Source organism: Ovis aries, chromosome 1, assembly GCF_016772045.2.
Source record: "Ovis aries strain OAR_USU_Benz2616 breed Rambouillet chromosome 1, ARS-UI_Ramb_v3.0, whole genome shotgun sequence".
NCBI lineage: Eukaryota > Metazoa > Chordata > Mammalia > Artiodactyla > Bovidae > Ovis > Ovis aries.
In genome coordinates, this window is record NC_056054.1 from 90,318,961 (window position 1) to 90,339,912 (window position 20,952).

The window sequence follows — 20,952 nt, forward strand, 5'->3', positions numbered from 1 at the left end:
TCTGAATCTTGAATTTTAAGCCAGTTTTTTCACTCTCCTCTTTCACTTTCATCAAGAGGCTCTTTAGTTCTTCTTTGCTTTCTGCCATAAGGGTGGTGTCATCTGCATATCTGAGGTTATTGATATTTCTTCCGGCAATCTTGGTTTCAGCTTGTGCTTCATCCAGCCTGGCATTTCACATGACATACGCTGCATATAAGTTAAATAAGCAGGGTAACAATATACAGCCTTGATGTACTCATTTCTCAATTTGGAACCAGTCAATTTTCCCATGTCCTGTTCTAACTGTTGCTTCTTGACCTGCATATAGATTTCTCAGGAGGCAGGTCAGGTGATCTGGTATTCTCATCTCTTTAAGAATTTTCCAGTTTGTTGTGATCCACACAGTTAAAGGCTTTTGTGTAGTCAATAAAAGCAGCAAAACTTTGCAATATGTTGTACCAATTTATTCAGCCACCAACTGATGACAATTTATTATTTAAATCATGTTATCAATGTAGTAGGGAAAAATTCAAAGCTCATCAATCTTTCAGTTTACATTAAGAACATTTACATTTAAGAACTAGGTAGAGAGGACTTCAATCATGACTGGCTTCTCATTATATTTCTGCTGTTTTTATTAATCAGGTGCCTTTTCCTTGTAGGGGCAGTGAACAAAGACCAAGGGCTTTGGGATTCAAACCTGCCTACTTAAAGAGCACCACTCTCATGCGGTGTTAGTTTCCACTCATTACCAAAGAGGAACCATTACATTTGTAAGAGTAAAAGGAGGATAGGTCTAAAAGGAGTTTGATCATTTAGCTAATAGTCTTACCTTTAAGAGTCACTCCCAAACTATCCTCTGTGAGGCTCCACCCACTTTGGGAATTAGAACAGCTCAATTTTCCCCCAAGTACTACATATCTTTGATATATATATATTTTAAATAGGTGCTTACATTTATTAAGCCCTTGCCTAATACAAGCTGTCACATATCAACTAAACTTTATTACAGCCCTGGGGCAACAAATGGCATTAATTATTAACACCTTTACAGAAGAAAACACCTGATGCTTAGGTTTGAGGTCACATAGCCTTTGTTTGAACCCTGGCAGTCTATACTGTTAAACATACCAGTAGGCTGTGATTTCTTTGCTAGCTATTCCAGTGTCTTCTAGCAAGTCACAGTAAAAAGCCAGCAGAAAGTAAATCAGTGCTGTATAGCCAAGAAGAGATATTCTACTGAATGACTGTCACAACGGCCCAGACTAAGTGGGGAAAGGATGACTGAAATCTGAAATCCTAAAGCTAAAACACATTTCAGGAATGATGTATTTGAAACCGCCTTAGATGCTTCTAATCTGAAGCAACTTGGCTTAATTGCTCACATTCGGGTAAGCCAGGCAAGCTTGGGCCATGACTTCCTCACAAGTTTTCATAGTAGCCGAAGTCTGTCATTAACCTCTTTCTTCAAGTACCTGATCTGATTATTAAAACAAGCCATGTTGCAAAGGTAGACATACACTGTTCACCTTTTCTCATCTTTCCAACAACAAGGGGGCGGGACGAGTGACGCACACCTGATAATTAAATATATATACTATGAACCATTTCCTAGGGAAGATGTCAAACCTGGACATTGAGGTTTTTCATATAAACCAATTCTGAATTTATCAATCTGAAATTCAATACAATAAAACAAGAATAAGATTATTCATTAGTGTGGTTAAACCAGGGATAAAAATACCTCCCTGAATTTTCTAGTTTTAGCATCATCCTTTTCTGAGTACTTTCTGTAGAAATTATTTTGAATAGGTCAAGATGATTTCAGTTCTCAAAAATGACTATAATGTGACAATATGGTCTTGTTGCCATGGTCATCTGCAACTGTCCAGTCTACCAGTTTCTTAAACAATTTTTCAGCTTTGAACTGAGACTATTTCAGAGCATACTCTTGACCAGTCCCCAGCCTCTTTGGGCACAATAATCTAGAGAGCTATATGTTTCATGACTTAGCAGAGTGTGGGACAGAGGGAAGCAAGGATAGGCAGGTACTCTATTTTCCCAAAGCAGCCACTGAAACTCTGTCAACTGAAATAAAACTTAAGAGGTCTAGTCAGGCCTCACATGGAGCAAGGGACAACAGACTGCCCAGTCAAAAAGCTCAGCTGCATCCAGTGTTGAAAACAGCACTGCAACACGAGAGGATTAGCTGATTGTTAGCAAGGACTAGATGGCAGAGTAGGCCTATATCGGGCTTTAGTGTTGGCTCTGTTACCAAAACTGATCCTGAATAAATCCCTTAAGCCTGTGTCTTCAGTGGGAAAAAGTCAGAGTTGGATTGGGTGGTAAAAGGTTTTGTTTAGTCCAGCTTTGAGCCAGTTTTTAACCTTTTGCTTCTGAATACAGCAACTTGAGAACCCTTCCTCCTAATAAATGGTGATCATTCTGCACCAAAATTTCATCACTTCACTAACAAGTTTCAGTTAGTGGAAAAAAACTAGGCAGCGTCTTATGTATGGATGTTGCTTAACAACTGGGATGGGGGAAAATAATCTTATACTCCTGGTTTACTCCCCCACCCCACATTTTTTACTTACTCAGGATGATCCTCACTTTTATAGAAAGGGAAAGAGGCATACAGAGGTTAGGTCTGTGGAAAATGGCCGAGCCCAAACTGGAGCCAAGCCTGTCAACAATCACAGCAGGCTTCTCCCCTAAAATTCCTCCTCCATCTGCCATGATACCTGAGCACAGAAAGGGAGTTTTCATTGTGTCCTTAAGATTAAGATTTGCTCTGCTTTCAAAATGCTTTCAGAGAAGTAGTTTTAAAAAATTTCTCTCCTGCTTGCCTGGGAGAAGACGTTAAGGAGAAAAATCAAAATAAGCCATATATACAAATTCCAATGCACATGTGCTGAATTATTTAACATTAGCAAGGGCCAGATTGAATCTTGATAATGAAAATGAAGACACACAATATTTTCCTCAAGAAAATAAACATTTGGAAGAAGAAACATTTCTTAAAAAAAAAAAGAAAGAAAAGTTTTATTTTAAAAAGCCAGCCTGTTAAATAAGGTTTTATGTCTATGCTTTCACACTGTCAACCGCAATATTTTTAAATGCATTGAATATAATTCATTGAATGTCTAACATTATCTTCCTGCTGCAATTTAAAAGATACTAGGTTAAAAAAAAATTTACAGTTTTCATTCTGGTTTGTCCCCCTCCCTATCTATATACTAAACCCATTTCTTTACATTTCAGATTAATTGAAAAAGGGTCACAAAATCTTTAGGGTTGTGTGAGGAATAAGAATATGTCCGATAATTCTAAGCAAAACCTAATTTCCTTTAAGGCCTTATCAGAAAAAGAAAAGGAGTTATGTGTTGATAAGCCAAAATAGCAACTTCTCTCCCTATCTTATCCCTATTGGTTTCTGTGGGCCACATTTCTATGGTTCTCTTTAATTAGCAAACACTACACAGACTGAGTGTCTCACACTCAGTGCTAAGCTAGATATGGATATAAATGAAACCACTAGGAATCAAAGGGATAAAATTCCAGGAAAACAGCAACCAAAAAGGATTCCAAGTCTCACAGTTTAACTGATGTTTTGGAAAAGTTTAAGATGAATTCAGCTGCTGTATGAAATAGCTTTCTACATTTAATTTAGTGAGGAGGCACTAATACATAGTTGTGTATTTTAATACTAATTTTTACATTGAAAAAAATAGTATGTAATCTCAAAAAGGGCAATTATCTATGACTACACAAAATGTATCTTTGGAAAGGGGAACAAAAATAGTAATTTAATGAAATCAACTCTCAAGCACTTGACTTCTAATAAGCAACCCAAGAAAAGATACTGGAGGGTTGATGATGAGTAAGTACAATGCATCCTGAAAAGCCAAGATGTTTTCAAAGCTTCATGCCTTAAATTTCCTAAATACATATCTAGCAGGCACATATGCCAAGCAACTACTGATGCTAGGAAAATATTTTAGTCAGGGTTTTATAAAACCACCAACTTCCAAATCTTCTAGTGACAATATGAAACAAAATGTATTTAAAATTTTAGATTTGCCTCAAAGCAGTTATTTTTATTTGTAACGGAACACTGAAAATGGATGAGTTAAGCAGAACAGTTTTAATAGTTAAGGCTCCCTAAAGACTAAAACTTAAGGCACGTATTATAATCTTCATGACACTGTTAAATGCAAAGATTTAAACAAAGAAACAAACACAGAAACTGACTTCCTTTTCTCATTCTTTTTCAACCACTCCCTTCCCAAGGCTAGGCATTTTTAATCCAGGCTACTGGTAAGGAGTGAAACAAAAATTCCATCAATAAACCCCTGGTATGATTCCCACAGAAATGTCCAGTATTTGCATTGAGCACCACTGGTAGATCACAGGCCAATAGAATATTTTGGGTCATGAGCTGCACCATTTACCCTTCAGTCCCACAGGTTCAAACTGGACTCTCCGCCTCTCTGAGGTCTCCTTCTGTGGCTTTTTGTTCTGGAGATTCTGCTGCATCGGTGACTTCTTTTGGCTTCTCAGCAACATCTACATTGGTCTCCTCGTCTTTACTTTCCTTTTTCTGCTGCTTCTCAGCTTTCTGTTCTTTTTCAAGAAGTCGGTAATTGATGCCCATGCCAATGAAAAGATAGATGCCTGCGACAATAAGGATTATGCCACATGCCCAGTATGTGTATTTATAGTCTCCATATATGTCATTGAGACGACCTGAGGAATGTAAAAAAAAAAAAGTTATGAGGGCAAACAATTATACCTTTTCCCAAATAAAGTTTAAGGATCCATTCAAAGAGCCCATAAATGCCAAATTAGTGTAAAAAGAAACTGCTCAAAATTATTTGATCTTTTGTCTATGATGTCACACTGATTTGGGGTGTCCCCGCACATTGTTATCTTTAGCAACTTGAAAATTATTAAATCGTGGTAATTTTGAATTGCAAAGTCCTTGAGGTCACCTGGGGCTCTCTAGTGGATCAGACAGTAAAGAATCTATGTGCAATGCAGGAAACCTGTATTTGATCCCTGGGTCAAGAAGATCCCCTGGAGAAGGGAATAGCAACCCACCCTAGTATTCTTGCCTGGAGAATCCCATGAACAGAGAAGCTTAGCAGGTTACAGTCCAAAGAGTTGGATACGGCTGAGTGACTAACACTTGAGATCACGTAAAATCAGTTCTCTCAATATACAATGGAAAAATTTGCTCAAAAGAGGTTTGTTTAAGAGTCTTGCCCAAGGCCACAGGCCAATGCACTTTTTCTGACATCAGCATTTACCAAAGAGCATTCCTGGGGACACTCATCCTCTGCTAAAACATTAACTAACAGCAATACTTTCCACCATTCTAACCTCACACCAGGAAGATTCTATCATCATTTCCACTGTATAACATAAAAGCTGAAGTACAGAAACTTTAAAGAAGGTCACAAAGTTTTAAGTGAAACAGGTTGGCTTTAACTCCAGCGAGTCTGACTCTGAGGCATGCACCCATAACCTCTGTGCTTCAGGCTACCTCCCTCATGTTTCCATAGTCAAGTAGATTTGGAAATGACACACCATAGTCTTTTCTATTCATATTTTTATGAGGTCTGATATTAAAGAAACTTATTTAAAGAAACTTTGGAAAACTCTACACATATAAGGGATATAATAACCAATTCAAATATGATTCCATATGGTTTTCCAAGGAGGGCATCACTCACCCAGCAATACTTAGTTTCTGTATATCAATACAGCCCTGGGTCTGCTAAGCCCTGAGTTAAGAGTAAGTAAAGGAGATAACGTCCATAGTTCAGCAGAGAAGAGAAATGTTAATCCAATAACCACACAGACTGTGACAAGTGCTACAGAAATGTTTGAAGGCAGAAAATAGGAGGTTTGGGCCAGTAAGAAGGGTCAGGAAGGCTTTTCTTTTCCTGGTAAATATTTATTAAATGGGAAAAAAAAGTTTATTTAAAAAAAATGCTTGGGTGTCCCTGGTGGTCCAGTGGTTGAGACTCTGCACTCCGCGTGCAGGGGGGATGGGTTCGATCCCTGATCAGGGAACCAGATCCCACATGCCGCAACTAACTGCATGCTACCAATTAAGAGCTCACATGTTGCAACTAAGCCCGTGCCACAACTAAGACCCAGTGCAGACAAATAAAGAAATAAATATTTTAAAAAAAAAAAAAATGCTGGGGGTTGGTTAAAACTCTATTAAGGAGAGGGCTTCCCTGGTGGCTTTTGCTGGTGAAAAATCCACCTTCCAATGCAGGAGACATGGGTTTGATCCCTGCATCGGGAACATCCCCTGGAGGAGAAAATGGCAACCCATCCCAGTATTCTTGCCTGGGAAATCCCATGGACAGAGGAGCCTCACAGGGTACAGTTCTATAATAAGCAGGCATTAAAAATATTTTTTCTCTTTAAGGAAATTGACTGAAATGTAATCAGTGCAAAGAGGTTCCAAAAGGTCATTTATGGCACTGCACACATTTTCTTTGAAAGAATATGTGCTTTTATCTGTTCCCCCAAATAGCAAATTAGCTACCAGCAATGGTTTCTGTGTGGTAGGATAACAGGTTATTATTTTATTGCTTGCCGTTTTCTGTTAAAGCCTTAAAACATGCTAACAAAAGTTTACCCCAGTGTGAAACTCAGTACCAGGAAGGTTTTTATCTTAAAAAAAAAAATTTATTTGACTGCACCAGGTCTTAGTTGTGGCACACAGGATCTTTAGTTGGGGCATGCAAACTCTTAGCTGTAGCATGTGGGATCTAGTTCCCCAACCAGGGATTAAACCCAGGACCCCTGCACTGGGAGCAGAGAGACTTAGTCACTGGACCACCATGAAGTCCCAGGAAGGCTTTTCTTAAAGTGTAAACTTAACCAAGACTTACAGGATAAGAGTTAATCTGGGAGAAAGGGGATGGGAAAAGGATCTGGGCAGAGAACAGCTGGTGCAAAGGCAGGTGGTAGGAGGAAGCACCACGTGAGAGGGGAAGCCCAGAGGGCAAACTGGGTGGTAGGAAATGAAGCTGGAGAAGGTGGGCCAGGCCATGCAGGAACCAGGAGCCACAGTAGGGAATTTGATCTTCACCCTAAGAATGCAGGAAGCAACTGGAGTGTCCTAAGAGACTGGAGAACAGCTTGAGCAAATATGGGTAAAGTTAGAAGACTACAAGACGATATGGACAAGAGCAGTAGTTCTGATGGAGGAAAAATGGGCAGATTAGATATTTAGGAAGCAAAAATGGACAGGATTTAGAGTCTCCTTAGGTATAGGGAGGGCTTCCCTAGTGGCTCAGACGGTAAAGTGTCTGCCTACAATGTGGGAGACCTGGGTTTGATCCCTGGGTTGGGAAGATCCTCTGGAGAAGGAAATGGCAACCCACTCCAGTACTCTTGCCTGGAAAATCCCATGGACGGAGAAGCCTGGTGGACTACAGTCCATGGGGTCGTCAAGAGTCAGACACTCACTGAGCGACTTCACTTAGGAATAGGGAGGAGAGAGGGTAGAAAAGTTTTGATGGGTCAGTAATGGGTCTTCTATTATGTATCCTTCCTGACTTTATACTGTACAATCTGAAAAGCATGAGTTATATCCAGAAGTCAAAATTATTGTTGTTTTGTATTAATGATAATTTTTAAATGTAAACTGGTTAGCATTCTTGAGAGAATAATACATCAGGTTTTATAGTCACTCACGAGCTGTGTGATCCTGGGCAAGCAAGTAATTTCACTTTCAGAAGCCTCTATTTCTTAGTTTATAAAATGAGGACAGTAATAGTCTGACATCAGACTTGTAATATATGACAGAATATAGAAAATGATTAGTAGCAGAGTTCCTGGTATACTGTGAGCCCTCACCTACTGTACCTATGGCACCTACTGTTATTATTATTTTAATAAATATGTATTTGAAGTCATTTTTATTCTTCTTTCAATTTCATGATTCACCTTAATTCAAGTATTTGAGCCATTATGATATGATAAACACCGTGTCAGCCCTGAGGATACAGAAATGAGGACTATCAGGCAGCCCACTGACTTCTGCTTCCCATCACCTTCCCAATCTTCTCTGCCTGTTTTATGTTAACAGAACCATAGAAATTGGGAGACATACTGTACCTAAAACTGGTGGCCCCAGGAGGACAGGGCAGCACTCCACAATGGTCACCAACCCCACAGCACTGGAGAATCTCTGGGGTCCAACAAGGTCCATCAGTGTTTCAAACAGTACTGAGCTGAGCCACCCAAAAGCAAATCCAAAGAATCCTGCATAGATACAGAGCTCTATATAGGTAGAGGATAAAGGTGCTGCCAGATGACACAGTCCATTTGCAATAATAGATGCAGCAAAAAAATACTGAACTCGAGGTCTTATCCACTTTGTGTTGGCTACAAGTCCCATAGAAGGTCTGGCTACCATGTCAACAAAGGCCAGAATGGAAAGGAGGAAGGCAGCCTTCTCACTAGAGTAATGCTTACTCTTGCCATAATTGCTAAGAAAGACCAGTGGTGTAAATAATCCAAAAAACATGAGCACGTTTCCAGACAGATATAACAAAAAGCCTCTGTGCTTGAATAGGCTTATGTCCAGGAATGTATTAAGTGTTTGGAAGGTTGATTTTTTCTCTTCTTTGGGGTTTCCTCCAATGAGATCTGTATTTGCATCACTTGCCCCCTTGTTTATCTCATATTTTCCAGCTTCCTGAAGGGATCCTTTAGACTTCCCTTTCTCTACAGTGGTTGGCTTTGGCCCTATTGGTCTCATCAGAGCTCCAGCCACACAGCAGTTTAATAGTAAGCCCCCGAGAATTAGGAAGCTTCCCCTCCAGCCATAGATCATAAAGAAAGCCTGGTTGAGGGGGGCCAGGGTAGAGAGGAACACAGGGCTGCCTGCCATGGCTAGTCCATTTGCCAGCGGTCGTCTCTTATAGAAATATTTGCCAATCATGGTCAAAGCCGGATTTAAGTTGAAGGCAAGCCCAAGACCTGGGGAGAAGAGAAAAAAGAATCATATATTACAATAAATGTCAGAGACATATTTTGCATTACTTAACCAGACAAAGAAATTACAATAAGAGGTATATAATTCAAAAAGATACAAATAAAATGGAAAGATATTCTGTGCTCATGGACTGGAAGAATCAACATTGTCAAAATCTCCTTATTACCTAAAGCAACCTACATGTTCAGTGCAATCCCTATCAAAATCCCAAGGACATTTTCCACAGAAATAGAACAAAAACATTCTAAAATATATATGAAACCTCAAGAGACCCACTGTTCATCACAGCATTATTCTTCGTCTGGGGATCTTCCCCACCCAGGGATCAAACATGCGTCTCCTTTATCTCCTGCACTGCAAGCAGATTCTTGACAGCTGAACCACTGGGGAAGCCCAATTGATAAATATATGCAACTGAATACTACTCAGCCATAAAAAAGAACACAAAAAATTTGCTATTTTCAACAACATGGGTGGACTCGGAGGGCATTATGCTGTGAAATAAGTCAGACAGAATAAGGCAAATACAGCATGTTACCAGTTATACATGGAATCTAAACAATACAAACTAGCAAAGATAACAAGAAAAAAACAGACTCATAGAGAACAACCTGGATGTTGTACCAGATAATTCCTGCTTTATGTTTAATACTCTCTGGTGCTCCAATAGATGTCTATTGCCTGGTAAGAGGACTAGGTAATACAATAGTAACCAGTGACCACTCTTGCAACAAACTGCGGAACACATTTTATCTACAACCATTGACTATTCTTAGGACAAGAGATACAATGATTTCTTTCAATTCATTCATTTATTCAACAATGCATACCTACTGTATGACAGTAATTCTTTAAAAATTAGACTTTCTATTGCTCTTAAATTTACAGCTTGTCAAAATGATAATCAGCTAATTTCTGTGAGGGACTTTCATTCAAAAGATCTGAAAGACCAATGTAGGTGAATACCAAATAACCAGCAATATATCAATACTTGAAAATGAATCAACTCACCTCCAATGACTCCAACAGAAAAGTAAAGTTCCTGCACAGTGTTACAGAAGGAAGCAGCAATCAAGCCACTGCCTGATAAGATGCCACCAACAATCATGACTGGACGACTGCCATATTTATTCACTAGGACACTGCTGATAGGACCTAAAAGATAACCAAATGTTCAGTAGTACACAGGCACTGATCATTGCATTAAATGACAAGTCCTCCAAAATTAGCAGATACACAAAGGCAATGATAAGAATATTGCTACCTATAATTATTTCATAGCCTTATAGGTATGTGTGCTGGAAAATAAAGATGGTAAAAGAATCATTAACTCTGTACCTTCTCTGACTTGAAACACTGGATGGAATTTTACTAAAATATAAGACTCTAGTCTATCCTTAATCTTTCTCTTATAAGGCAGAATAGGCTGAAAACACTTTGATAACATGTTCATAGGCTTCTTGATATATCAAGGATATGATCAACACATATTAGGTAAGTTTGGTCTATATTTTTGGACAGGCAGTCTGATGAGACAATGTGGTTTGTGTCATATTTTTAAAAAGCAAAGGCAAAACTAATTATTTTTTCTAAGTTCAGTAGTTTTGTGATTAGGACATCTAAATTTAAAACAAAACTGTTCCTAATTACACCTATATATCTCAGGTACTGAACTGAATGGAATGCCTGTCAACCTGGTTCTGTGCTTATATTTTGTGGTATCAAAACTATGAAAAAATGTTCGTACAAGATTTAGTCAGATAATGGTCAAAACATCATCAGGTCTAACAATGCAAACAAGATTAAATTTTCTCAGCTAAAGATGAACGTGAACGTGAAGTCGATCAGTCGTGTCCGACTCTTTGCGATCCCATGGACTGTAGCCTACCAGGCTCCTCTGTCCATGGGATTTTCCAGGCAATAGTATTGGAGTGGATTGCCATTTCCTTCTCCAAGGGATCTTCCCAACCCAGGGATCGAACCTGGGTCTCCTGCATTGTCGACAAACACTTTATGCATACCAAAAAATCAGTTTTTCTTTAACATGAGAGAAGAAACCAAATAAATGTGTAGTGTTATAAGGATCACAAAAAGATTTTGTGCATTTCAGGTATTTTTCAAATACAAAAAAATCAAATGGCCTCTCTCTACTTGAAACTGTAATTCCCTCTTTTAAGTCTTAATTATGTGTCTTATCCAAAGCAAACAATGTTTCAAAAGCTGTTACACAACTTTTAAGTAGACTAACAATATTTGTTGATTACAAACTTGAATGACATTTCACATTCACTGTTTCATTTATTTACAAGAATACTTACATCCCTACTTCGTGGCTCTGGACATGACAACTTTGTTTACATGACACCTGGTTAAGGCAGATGACTGCAAAAAGAAAGGGTCACTGCAAGGGTCATCAGGGAAGGGGACACAAGGAGAACTGATATTTGAACTTGCAACATCACAAAGCTAGCAAGAACCAAGTTTCAAAACTATCCCGTTTTTTCTCCATTACATAGTGTTTCTGGAACTATGGTTTCAGAGTTACAAAGCAGAAGACATACAAATTCAAATTTTTCTTCCATTAGCACAGTAAATTCTTACATTATTCTATCTTAGCTCCCTAGAAGATAGTCTATTTTTAAAAACAGAATACACATATTCTGAATATCGTATGTATATACCATATGTATGGGGCTTCCTTGGTGGCTCAGACGGTAAAGCGTCTGCCTGCAATGCGGGAGACCCGAGTTCGATCCCTGGGTCGGGAAGACCCCTTGGAGAAGGAAATGGCAACCCACTCCAGTATTCTTGCCTGGAGAATTCCATGGATGGAGGAGCCTGGTGGGCTACAGTCCACGGAGTTGCAAAGAGTCGGACACGACTGAGCGACTTCACTTTCTTTTCCCTATACCATATGTATATGTGTGTACGTTCAGTCGTGTTTGACTCTGTGGGACCCCATGGACTGTAGCCTGCCAGACTCCTCTGTGGGATTTCCCAGGCAAGAATACTGGAGTGGGTTGTCATTTCCTTCTCCAGGGGATCTTCCCAACCCAGGGATCAAACCCAGTCTCTTGCATTTCATGCATTGGCAGGTGGATTCTTTACCACTGTGCCACCTAGGAAGCCCTATATATGTATACATACATACAATAAACACACAAGAAGTAATTAAAGCTTTTGATATCCTAGTATTTCAGAGGACCAATTCTCTTTAAAAGGCTGGGTCAAGAGATGGTTGCAAGAGAGACTTCAGCCTCAACCAGGGATGTGTCTAAAGACGTTTTCATCAAACTTCTAAGACACTTCATGAAAATATTAGGCTACAGCTGGTTTGGAAGTAATTTGAATTTACAGTTTATATATGATGAAAGAATTAAACATTGAAAAAATATTAGTCATTAAAGAGATTTTTGTATAGTCAGAGTTACAAAGCCCACAGACTGCCACATTGTTGATGCTGTGAAGTAAAAGTAAAATGCTGTAAAGTTTGAAGTATTTTAAGTTAGGAATGTTAAGATGACATTACTGTGGAACTAAAAATATGTAAATTCATACTTTCATGTTAAAAAAGGGGGGAAAAAAAAAACCCAGCAATCCAAGAGTAGGTAACTAAGATCCTCTCCTTTAAAAATATAATTTAACAAGAACCAGTATGTATCTGTGAACCAAAGCACACAAAAAAGAAATTAAGAAGAGAAAAGGAAGGAAGGAGGAAGGCAGGCAGGCATGAACCCTAAACCACGCCTAAAGCAAAATGATTAGGGTTGAGGGAGTGGCCCAAATGCACACGTTAAAGGTTAAGGCAGTTTCACCTAGGAGCCAAACAAAACAAAATAACCATTTGGTAAAAATTATGCCACAGGGTTCTTGATATGCAATTCGTCTTTCAGAGTTATTTCAGGAAGGATGACCCCAATTAGCTATCATTAAAAATAGAGAAGGGTACAGTTTATAGGCCTGTTATAACACAAATTCAAAGAAATGTGCTAGTTATCTCTGGGTGAGAACAAAAGAAGAAACTGTTCTCCCAAAAGAAAAGTGTCATGTGCAATCAGCACTACTGACATCACTTACTTCTGATGCAAAATGCAAACAGCTTTCAAGCTTTTGCTCTCAGAATTACATGTGAACCTGTTGTTTGTAGTCAGCTTAAAAATACTCTGAACACCTGAAGTAACTAGATAATAGCAATTTCTTCAAGCCATCAGAGTCAAAATCTGATTAGAAATCCTAGCAGATGGAGTTCAGAGCCTCCAAAATGAATGGTTCTCAGAAGCTAGAAAATGTCCAAAATCCCTTTTAATTTCTCTGGACTCATGAAAAACAAGTAATATAATTTAGAACTTCTGGTCTCTTTAAAAGTACTTAATTTTAGGTATTTTTCCTGTAGGCCCAGTGATTAAGACTTCCCCTTCCAGGGGGTGTGAGTTCAATCCCTGGACAGGGAGCAAAGATTCCACATGCTTTGTGGCCAAAAAACAGAAGCAATGTTTTAAGAAATTCAACAGACTTTTAAAAAGGCCCACATCAAAAAAAATCTTAAAAAAAAAAAAAAGTACTTATAACAGACAATACAGGCATGCGTTCAAAATTTAAAAAGCACAAAGAAACATTCGGTGGAAAAAAAAATAAATCTTCCATCTCCATTCCCACTTTATCTCCCCTTAAGGCAGCCAGCTTACCCTTTTTCTGTGCAATGAGATTAAGCACTGAACTGAATTATGACTTCAAATACTTATTCCTGTTTCATGAGTTGTTTACATTATTGTCTCATCAGGATTACAGACTTCTCAAGGGCAGTCTGTAAGATCAGTGTCCTCTATAACTTAGACCTAGCCTAGTGAGGAATATGTGTGTACAGCTTGATAAATATGGGTTTAAAAATACATATGTATATTGGTTGAATCTGCCACCAGTTTAGAAGCCTAAGGCTAAGGTTTTACAGATGAAATACAGAATCTCTTTAAAGGCCTTATGTGAAAATAATTTGAGGTACTAGTGAAAGTCGCTCAGTCATGTCTGACTCTTTGCAACCCTGTGGACTAATACAGTCCATAGAATTCTCCAGGCCCGAATACTGGAGTGGGTAGCCTTTCCCTTCTCTCCAGGGAATCTTCCCAACCCAGGGATCAAACCCAGGTCTCCCGCATTGCAGGTGGATTTTTTACCAGCTGAGCCACAAGGGAAGCCCCAACAATACTGGAGTGGTTAGCCTAGCCTTGGAGAAGGCAATGGCACCCCACTCCAGTACTCTTGCCTGGAAAATCCCATGGACGGAGGAGCCTGGTGGGCTGCAGTCCATGGGGTCACGAAGAGCGGGACAAACGACTTCACTTTCACTTTTCACTTTCATGCATTGGAGAAGGAAATGGCAACCCACTCCAGTGTTCTCGCCTGGAGAATCCCAGGGACGGAGGAGCCTGGTGGGCTGCCATCTATGGGGTTGCACAGAGTCGGACATGACTGAAGCGACTTAGCAGCAGCAGCAGCAGCAGCAGCAGCCTAGCCCTTCTCCAGTGGATCTTTCCGACCCAGGAATCAACTGGGGTCTCCTGCATTGCAGGTGGATTCTTTACCAACTGAGCTATTAGGGAAGTTCCTCTGAGGTACTAAATTATCATTAAATAAAAAGTGAAAGGTTGGCTACATAATCAACATGTGAACTGTCAATCCCAGTAAATAAATATACTTAACTTTAGAATCTCTGCTAACTAAGCAACTACTTATTTTATTATTATGAGAGGTTTTGACTTTTATATGTTAAACTGTGATTTGATGTTCCAAGGCAAACAAATAACCCCAGTTATTTTAAATGATGCTAAGGTAAGCAAGTTACTCTCCACATTTCCTTCACTCCTTTACAACATGTCGAAGAAAACAGAAGGGTAAAAAATGATAAAACTTAAGTTAAGATGCAGCTGAAATGCTTCAGAACTAATTACATCACAAGGAACAAAACAAGGAGGGGATTTTTATCCAGTTCTTTAATTCTAACACCATGAAAAGATTTTACATGAGACTTTGAACTATGATATTCAAGTTAGCCTGATTTACTTTAATCCTCCCAACATCAATTAAAAAGAATCTTTATTTACATTTATATCAAGAATCTAGTGGAAGCAATAAGCAAAATCAGTTGTGCACATGTAATTTTTCTAAGAGCTTTAAGTGCAATGACCTAACAATTTCTTATTTCTGTTTGTGGAATACTATAGTGTAACAAGCAAAGCAAGAGTTGTCATTGTTAATTAAAATAAAAAATGTGATTATTTTAAACACAAAGCTTTAAGGAATATCATTTCAAACCTAGTGAATAAGACATTTCTTAAAAAGTTACCTAAAACAGTTGCTTAGTGAAAATCAAAACAACAGGCCTTAGTGGGTACTCACCTCCACCGTACATGACAGCCAACATGATGGAAGATATCCATGACACTTCACTGGTGGTGGCATTAAATATACCTTCAATTTCTTTGAAGAACACAGTAATAGATTTGGGAAACGCATAAGAGAAGCCGATGGAAATGAAAGCTCCAACTACCACTGCCCACCCCCAGCCTCCATCTGGGGGGGTGTATCCAACTGGACCTCCAACTGCTGGTGGCATTGTAAATGTTGATAAATTCCAAAATGCAGTTCAAATCCAAGTTATCTACACAATACAAAATTTAAATGCAATGTCAGCAATAGAGCACTCCCATCTAGTACTCCCAACAGCAAAGTATACTTTACACCTAGCTCTCAAGTAACAGAACTATTTTTCAATACTCTATGAAAGTTCTAGGTTTTAATACAGGCTTTGTAAGCTTTTCCCCTTTCTTGTGTATTCTTAAATACTTACTTTCTCTTATTAATATGCTGACTTAAAAGTAATAGGAAGTAGGCACCTGACTTACTAGATACATAGCAATTTGCAAAATACAAGATCATTCTGAACACATAAGAATTGCATTTAATGAGCTGGAAAATAATTTCAAAAAGTTTCCTTTTATCTATCCAATTTCTTTGGTTAAATTCCTAAACAACACACAAGTTGAACTATAAAGTCAAAAGATAGTAGTTTCAAATAAAAGATTATCCCTTTTTCTTGAAGCTACCCAATACTAGTATTTAGCAAGGTTTAGACTGTTAGATTTTGAATAGTTTTGGAAAAGATGGGAGTGGCTGTTCGACAGTAGGCTTACCTGTTTTCTCATGAAGGTCTCTTTTAATTTATTTAAAGCCAGCTTCCACCCTATGTTTAACTCATCCTACAACAGTATGTGAGTATGTCCACTTCAAATTATCTTCACTCAGACTGTATTACTACAATAAATATAGGTCACAGATGACAAGCTCACTCTTGGCTGCAGCATTCGTTAGTCTAAAACACAAATCCCTAACTTCACACTGTAGGAGCAGTATATTGGTTATCTCCTAAATACTGTTCTTTCCAATCCATCTGAACACTTCCAATCTGATTTAAGACACTGGACATTGTAGGGTAAGGAAGAAGACAGTCCCAAAGGAAGGTTTCTGTAAAGGCAAGGATATCGGTTTCGCCACTTCTACAACATTGCACTAAAGGTTCTAAGCCAGCTTGTGCAGGCAAGAGAAAGGAATTACAGGCATAAAGACTAGAAAGGAAGAAGTAAACCTGTCTTCATTCACAGATGAAAAATTTTCTATTTGCACAATGCTAAGGAATAAAAAAAGTATTAGAACTAAAAATGAACTTAATTAGATAGATCTCAGGATATAAGACCAATAAATTGAAATCAACTCGTTAAACCAATTTTGAGTTTTCCTTTCATCTAATTGGGCTTCCCTTGTGGCTCAGCTGGTAAAGAATCCACCTGCAATGTGGGAGAGCTGGGTAGGGAGACATCCCCTGGAGAAGGGAAAGGCTACCCACTTCAGTATTCTGGCCTGGAGAATTCCACGGACTAAGTCCAAGGGGTCGCAAAGAGTTGCACATGACTGAGCGACTTCATCTAATTATGAAAAAAAAGCACTTGAATTTTTTCAATCAAAGAAGCACTAAAAAGATTAATTTGCCTCAGAATGTTTACACACAGAGACACCCACACACAGACCGCAGAGTCACTTAACACATCAAGCTCTGACTCGAACAGCTAATTCGTGCTGGACGTGATTAAACTTTGAGCTTAGCTGCCAGCTATGATTTGTCCCAGTTAGTTATAGCAGTTACAATTTTTAGTCACTAAGACTTGCCTCATCAAGTTAATAATATCTTATTCCATTGTGTAAAAATTAAGATTTAAAACTTGAAGCTTTAAAAAGATTCATTAGGAATAAGTATAAGAAATAAGAGTAACCAAATTTTGAAAGAAAGAACATTTCAAAACCCAGACATGGATTCAACAGTTCTGCCACCACCCAAAACATGGTTGTCCTTGCTAACTTAAAAATTCTGACAGTACATAATAGAAAGTGTGTAATATCATCTAAACAAACTGTTTTCTTCCAAACTGACCAAACTTGAGCTATAAACAAAAGGGTTCATTCAAAAAGTAAAATATGTGAGCAGGCCTCCTTGTACAGCATTCAGAGCCCCAGTGAGAAGAGGGAATGCGCAAGTCCAGAGGCTAAAAGAGATTAAAGTTTTATATTTTAATCCTTACAGTGTGCACAGTAGCCTTCCTATTAGCATAGCTATTAGTTTATGACTCTCCAGTAGTTGCCTGATAGTGATAGAAAGATTTTTTTTTAAGTGATAAGATAATGAGAAAGTTCTTCATCAATTGACTTGGAAAGTACAGGAAACAGTAAATAATCCTAACTTTTCTTAGCAATGATGGTGGTGACAAGAACCACCTTCTAGATTTTCCGATTTCTCTCCTTTTTTCGTAACTCTCAGGAATTGTGCAAGTAAACATTTGGAAATTCAAAGCTGAGCTTCCTACCCCTCATGCTCTGCCCCTACTCTAGAAGAGTTACAAAAGCCCCTGCAAATAGTATTATGTTCTCTACACTTTTTCCATCAACATTTAAAACAAAGCCATTGTCATTTCCTAAAATGATAATGGCCTGTATGTGAACTTAAAAGAGCAGAAAGTACCTAAAACCAATTATTGAAAAGAATGTTACTAAGTGTAGACCAGTTTTACATATCAAACTCACATACAAACATTCACACCCAGAAAGGTTGATTAACTGAAGCTATTGATGCTGAAGTAGCCAATCTACTGCTCTCCCAGTCCAGCTTCATGGCTTTCAGAACCACTAGCCCCAAGGTAGATGGCAAGATTCAAGGTCTAGGAAACCTCCTTTGCCTTTTCTATTTTGAAATAGAATACAATGAAGAAAACCAAAACAAACTTTTTAAAAAAAACTACAAACAAGCAGAAGGCACCAAAGAAAATGAGACAGGAGGGAAGGAGACAGGGCATAAGCTTTTTTCCGCCCCCTGCAAGATCTTAGTTCCCTGGCCAGGAAAGCATCAAGCCCTACCCACTGGACTGCCAGAGAATTCCCAGGATACAACTTTTAAAAGAAGGTCATAGCTGTTCAGGACAAAAACTGGTTAGAACAGATCAGGTCAAGATGGTGTTAGTTTCAACTTCATGGACCTTGAGCATCCTTACAGATTCATTGTTACATATTAGCATACACATGAACACACCCATACGTGCTATGACAGTTCTAAGGTCAACCATTAAAGACCAAAGAGTCGGTGGTGGCCCAATCTCTGCTCCTTCCCCACAAAAAAATGGAATCCTCCTCCCCCATAGTGAAACTAGCCAGCCCATAAAAACTAACACCCCATCCCCTGGGGCCACTCTCACATTCTGATACAGCCCACACTTATGGAGTGTTATCTCCCAGGGCTGCTCTTGCCTTTTGAGATGGACCACATTCTATCTATGGGGTGTGTGTCTCCCAGGGCATCTCACCTTCTGAGATGGCACATACTTTGTCTATGAAGTGTTTATCTCCTTAATGGGCTTCCCTGATAGCTCAGTTGATAAAGAATCTGGCGAGATTCTTTACCAGGAGACCCTGGTTCAATCCCTGGGATGGGAAGATCCCCTGGAGAAGGGAAAGGCTACCCACTCCAGTATTCTGGCCTGGGAAATTCCATGGACTATATAGTCCATGGGGTCGCAAAGTGTTGGACACTACTGAGCAGCTTTCACTTCATCTTAAATAAAACTGTTTTCCCACTTAGTTCTGGGCAGAGCCTCTTGCCTACCCGCTTGTATCCTTCCAAGCATCCTATACTTAAATCTATTTCTTGTCAATTGCTTTGCCTCTTGCTGAATTCCTTCTGCACTGAGACATAAAAGAACCTGAGTTTCATTGTGTCCTGACACCAAGTGTGTGGTTTCAGCTGAGAGACTGTGGCTTTGTTCAGTTCAGTTGCTCAGTTGTGTCCGACTCTTTGTGATCCCATGGACTGCAGCACACCAGGCCTCCCTGTCCATCACCAATTCTTGGAGCGTACTCAAACTCATGCCCATTGAGTTGGTGATGCCATCCAACCATCTGTCGCCCCTTCTCCTCCTGCCTTCAATCTTTCCCAGCATCAGGGTCTTTTCAAACGAGTCAGCTCTTTGCATCAGGTGGCCAAAGTATTGGAGTTTCAGCTTCAACATCAGTCCTTCCAATGAATATTCAGGACTGATTTCCTTTAGGTTGGACTGGTTGGGTCTCCTTGGAGTCCAAGGGACTCTCAAGAGTTTTCTCCAACACCACAGTTCAAAAGCATCAATTCTTCGGCACTCAGCTTTCTTTATAGTTCTAAACCAGAGTTTGTGTGTTCAAGTCCCATCTGAGAGGTATGTATGTGTTCAAGGTGTGCAGTTTCAAAAGGATAAATACTACTGTAACTGGTTAGGCCAACACTCAGCAGTTTTGAAATGCGTGATTTTTGATCAAATGGCATATAAAGAACTTAATCTCCCTTATCATTCAAGGTAAACCCAATCAATATTATAAGAAATTATACATAACACCCTTGAAGAGAAATGAACTATTTCCTAACCAGAATACTTCAGTATACATGAAAATTGATTCTAAATCTTGTTTTTAGTTTAACACATATTTATAATTCCCAAAATGTCAACATTCGTAACTATTTACGGATTTAAAAATCATTTACATGATCAGATCATCCTACAAATAAGGTTTTTGATCTAAAGCAATTTTATGCAGATATGTTGTTGGAAAAGAGTTTAATGGTCAGCTTCTTCAGATGATTGTGCATATTCTCTGATATGTTACCCAAAGTTGAAAGTGATGCCTCTTTGAGACCTCCCCTGACTTCCCAAGTGCAGGTTCAAACAGTTGCTAATCAGGAAAGGGAGAAAATGAAGAAACCAGGATCAGTCAAGAAACAGTTCAGTTCAGTTGCTCAGTGTGTCCAACTCTTTTCAACCCCATGGACTGCAGCATGCCAGCCTTCTCTGTCCATTACCAATTTCCGGAGCTAGCTCAATCTTACGTCCATTGAGTCCATGATGCCATCCAACCATCTCATCCTCGTCCCCTTCTCCTCCTGCCTTCAATCTTTCCCAGCATCAGGGTCTTTTCCAGTGAGTCAGTTCTTCACATCAGGTGGCTAAAGTATTGGAGTTTCAGTTTCAACATCAGTCCTTCCATGGAACACCCAGGAATGATCTCCTTTAGGATGGACTGGTTGGATCTCCTTGCAGTGCAAGACACTCTTCAAGAGTCTTCTCCAACACCACAGTTCAAAAGCATCAGTTCTTTGGAAACAACAGTGTTTAATATTAATACTCTACAGTAGCTCTTTGATATTGCTAAAGTGACCCCATTTTACCAAAGTGAATCTGAATTTTCTTTTATCTTCTTTTAGAAATGAGGATAAAAGCTTTATAAGTAGTATAGAAAACTGATGAAGCTGATCATATCTGCAAATGGTCAAACATGCAAACTTAAAGGGAATGAATATATTTACGTGTGTATATTTA

At 39.0% G+C, this 20,952-nt stretch overlaps 1 protein-coding gene across 8 annotated transcripts in view; it reads right to left on the reverse strand.

Moving 5' to 3' along the window:
* Window positions 1–424: 424 nt before the first annotated feature.
* The window catches only part of SLC16A1 (solute carrier family 16 member 1), a 33,772-nt gene continuing 13,244 nt past the window's right edge, over window positions 425–20,952 (reverse strand). For 5 of the 8 annotated variants that reach the window (XM_042252642.1, XM_060412876.1, XM_060412880.1 and 2 more), the window contains exons 2-5: window positions 15,407–15,668; window positions 10,025–10,168; window positions 8,131–8,997; window positions 425–4,731 (exon numbers count right to left, since the gene is read on the reverse strand). In XM_042252642.1, coding sequence (XP_042108576.1) covers window positions 4,454–4,731; window positions 8,131–8,997; window positions 10,025–10,168; window positions 15,407–15,623 — 1,506 coding nt within the window. In that variant the 5' untranslated portion in view covers window positions 15,624–15,668 and the 3' untranslated portion in view covers window positions 425–4,453. Of the gene's footprint in view, window positions 4,732–8,130; window positions 8,998–10,024; window positions 10,169–15,406; window positions 20,728–20,952 lie in introns of all 8 variants that reach the window. The other 3 variants (XM_060412883.1, XM_060412873.1, XM_060412884.1) reach the window with 3 other exon arrangements.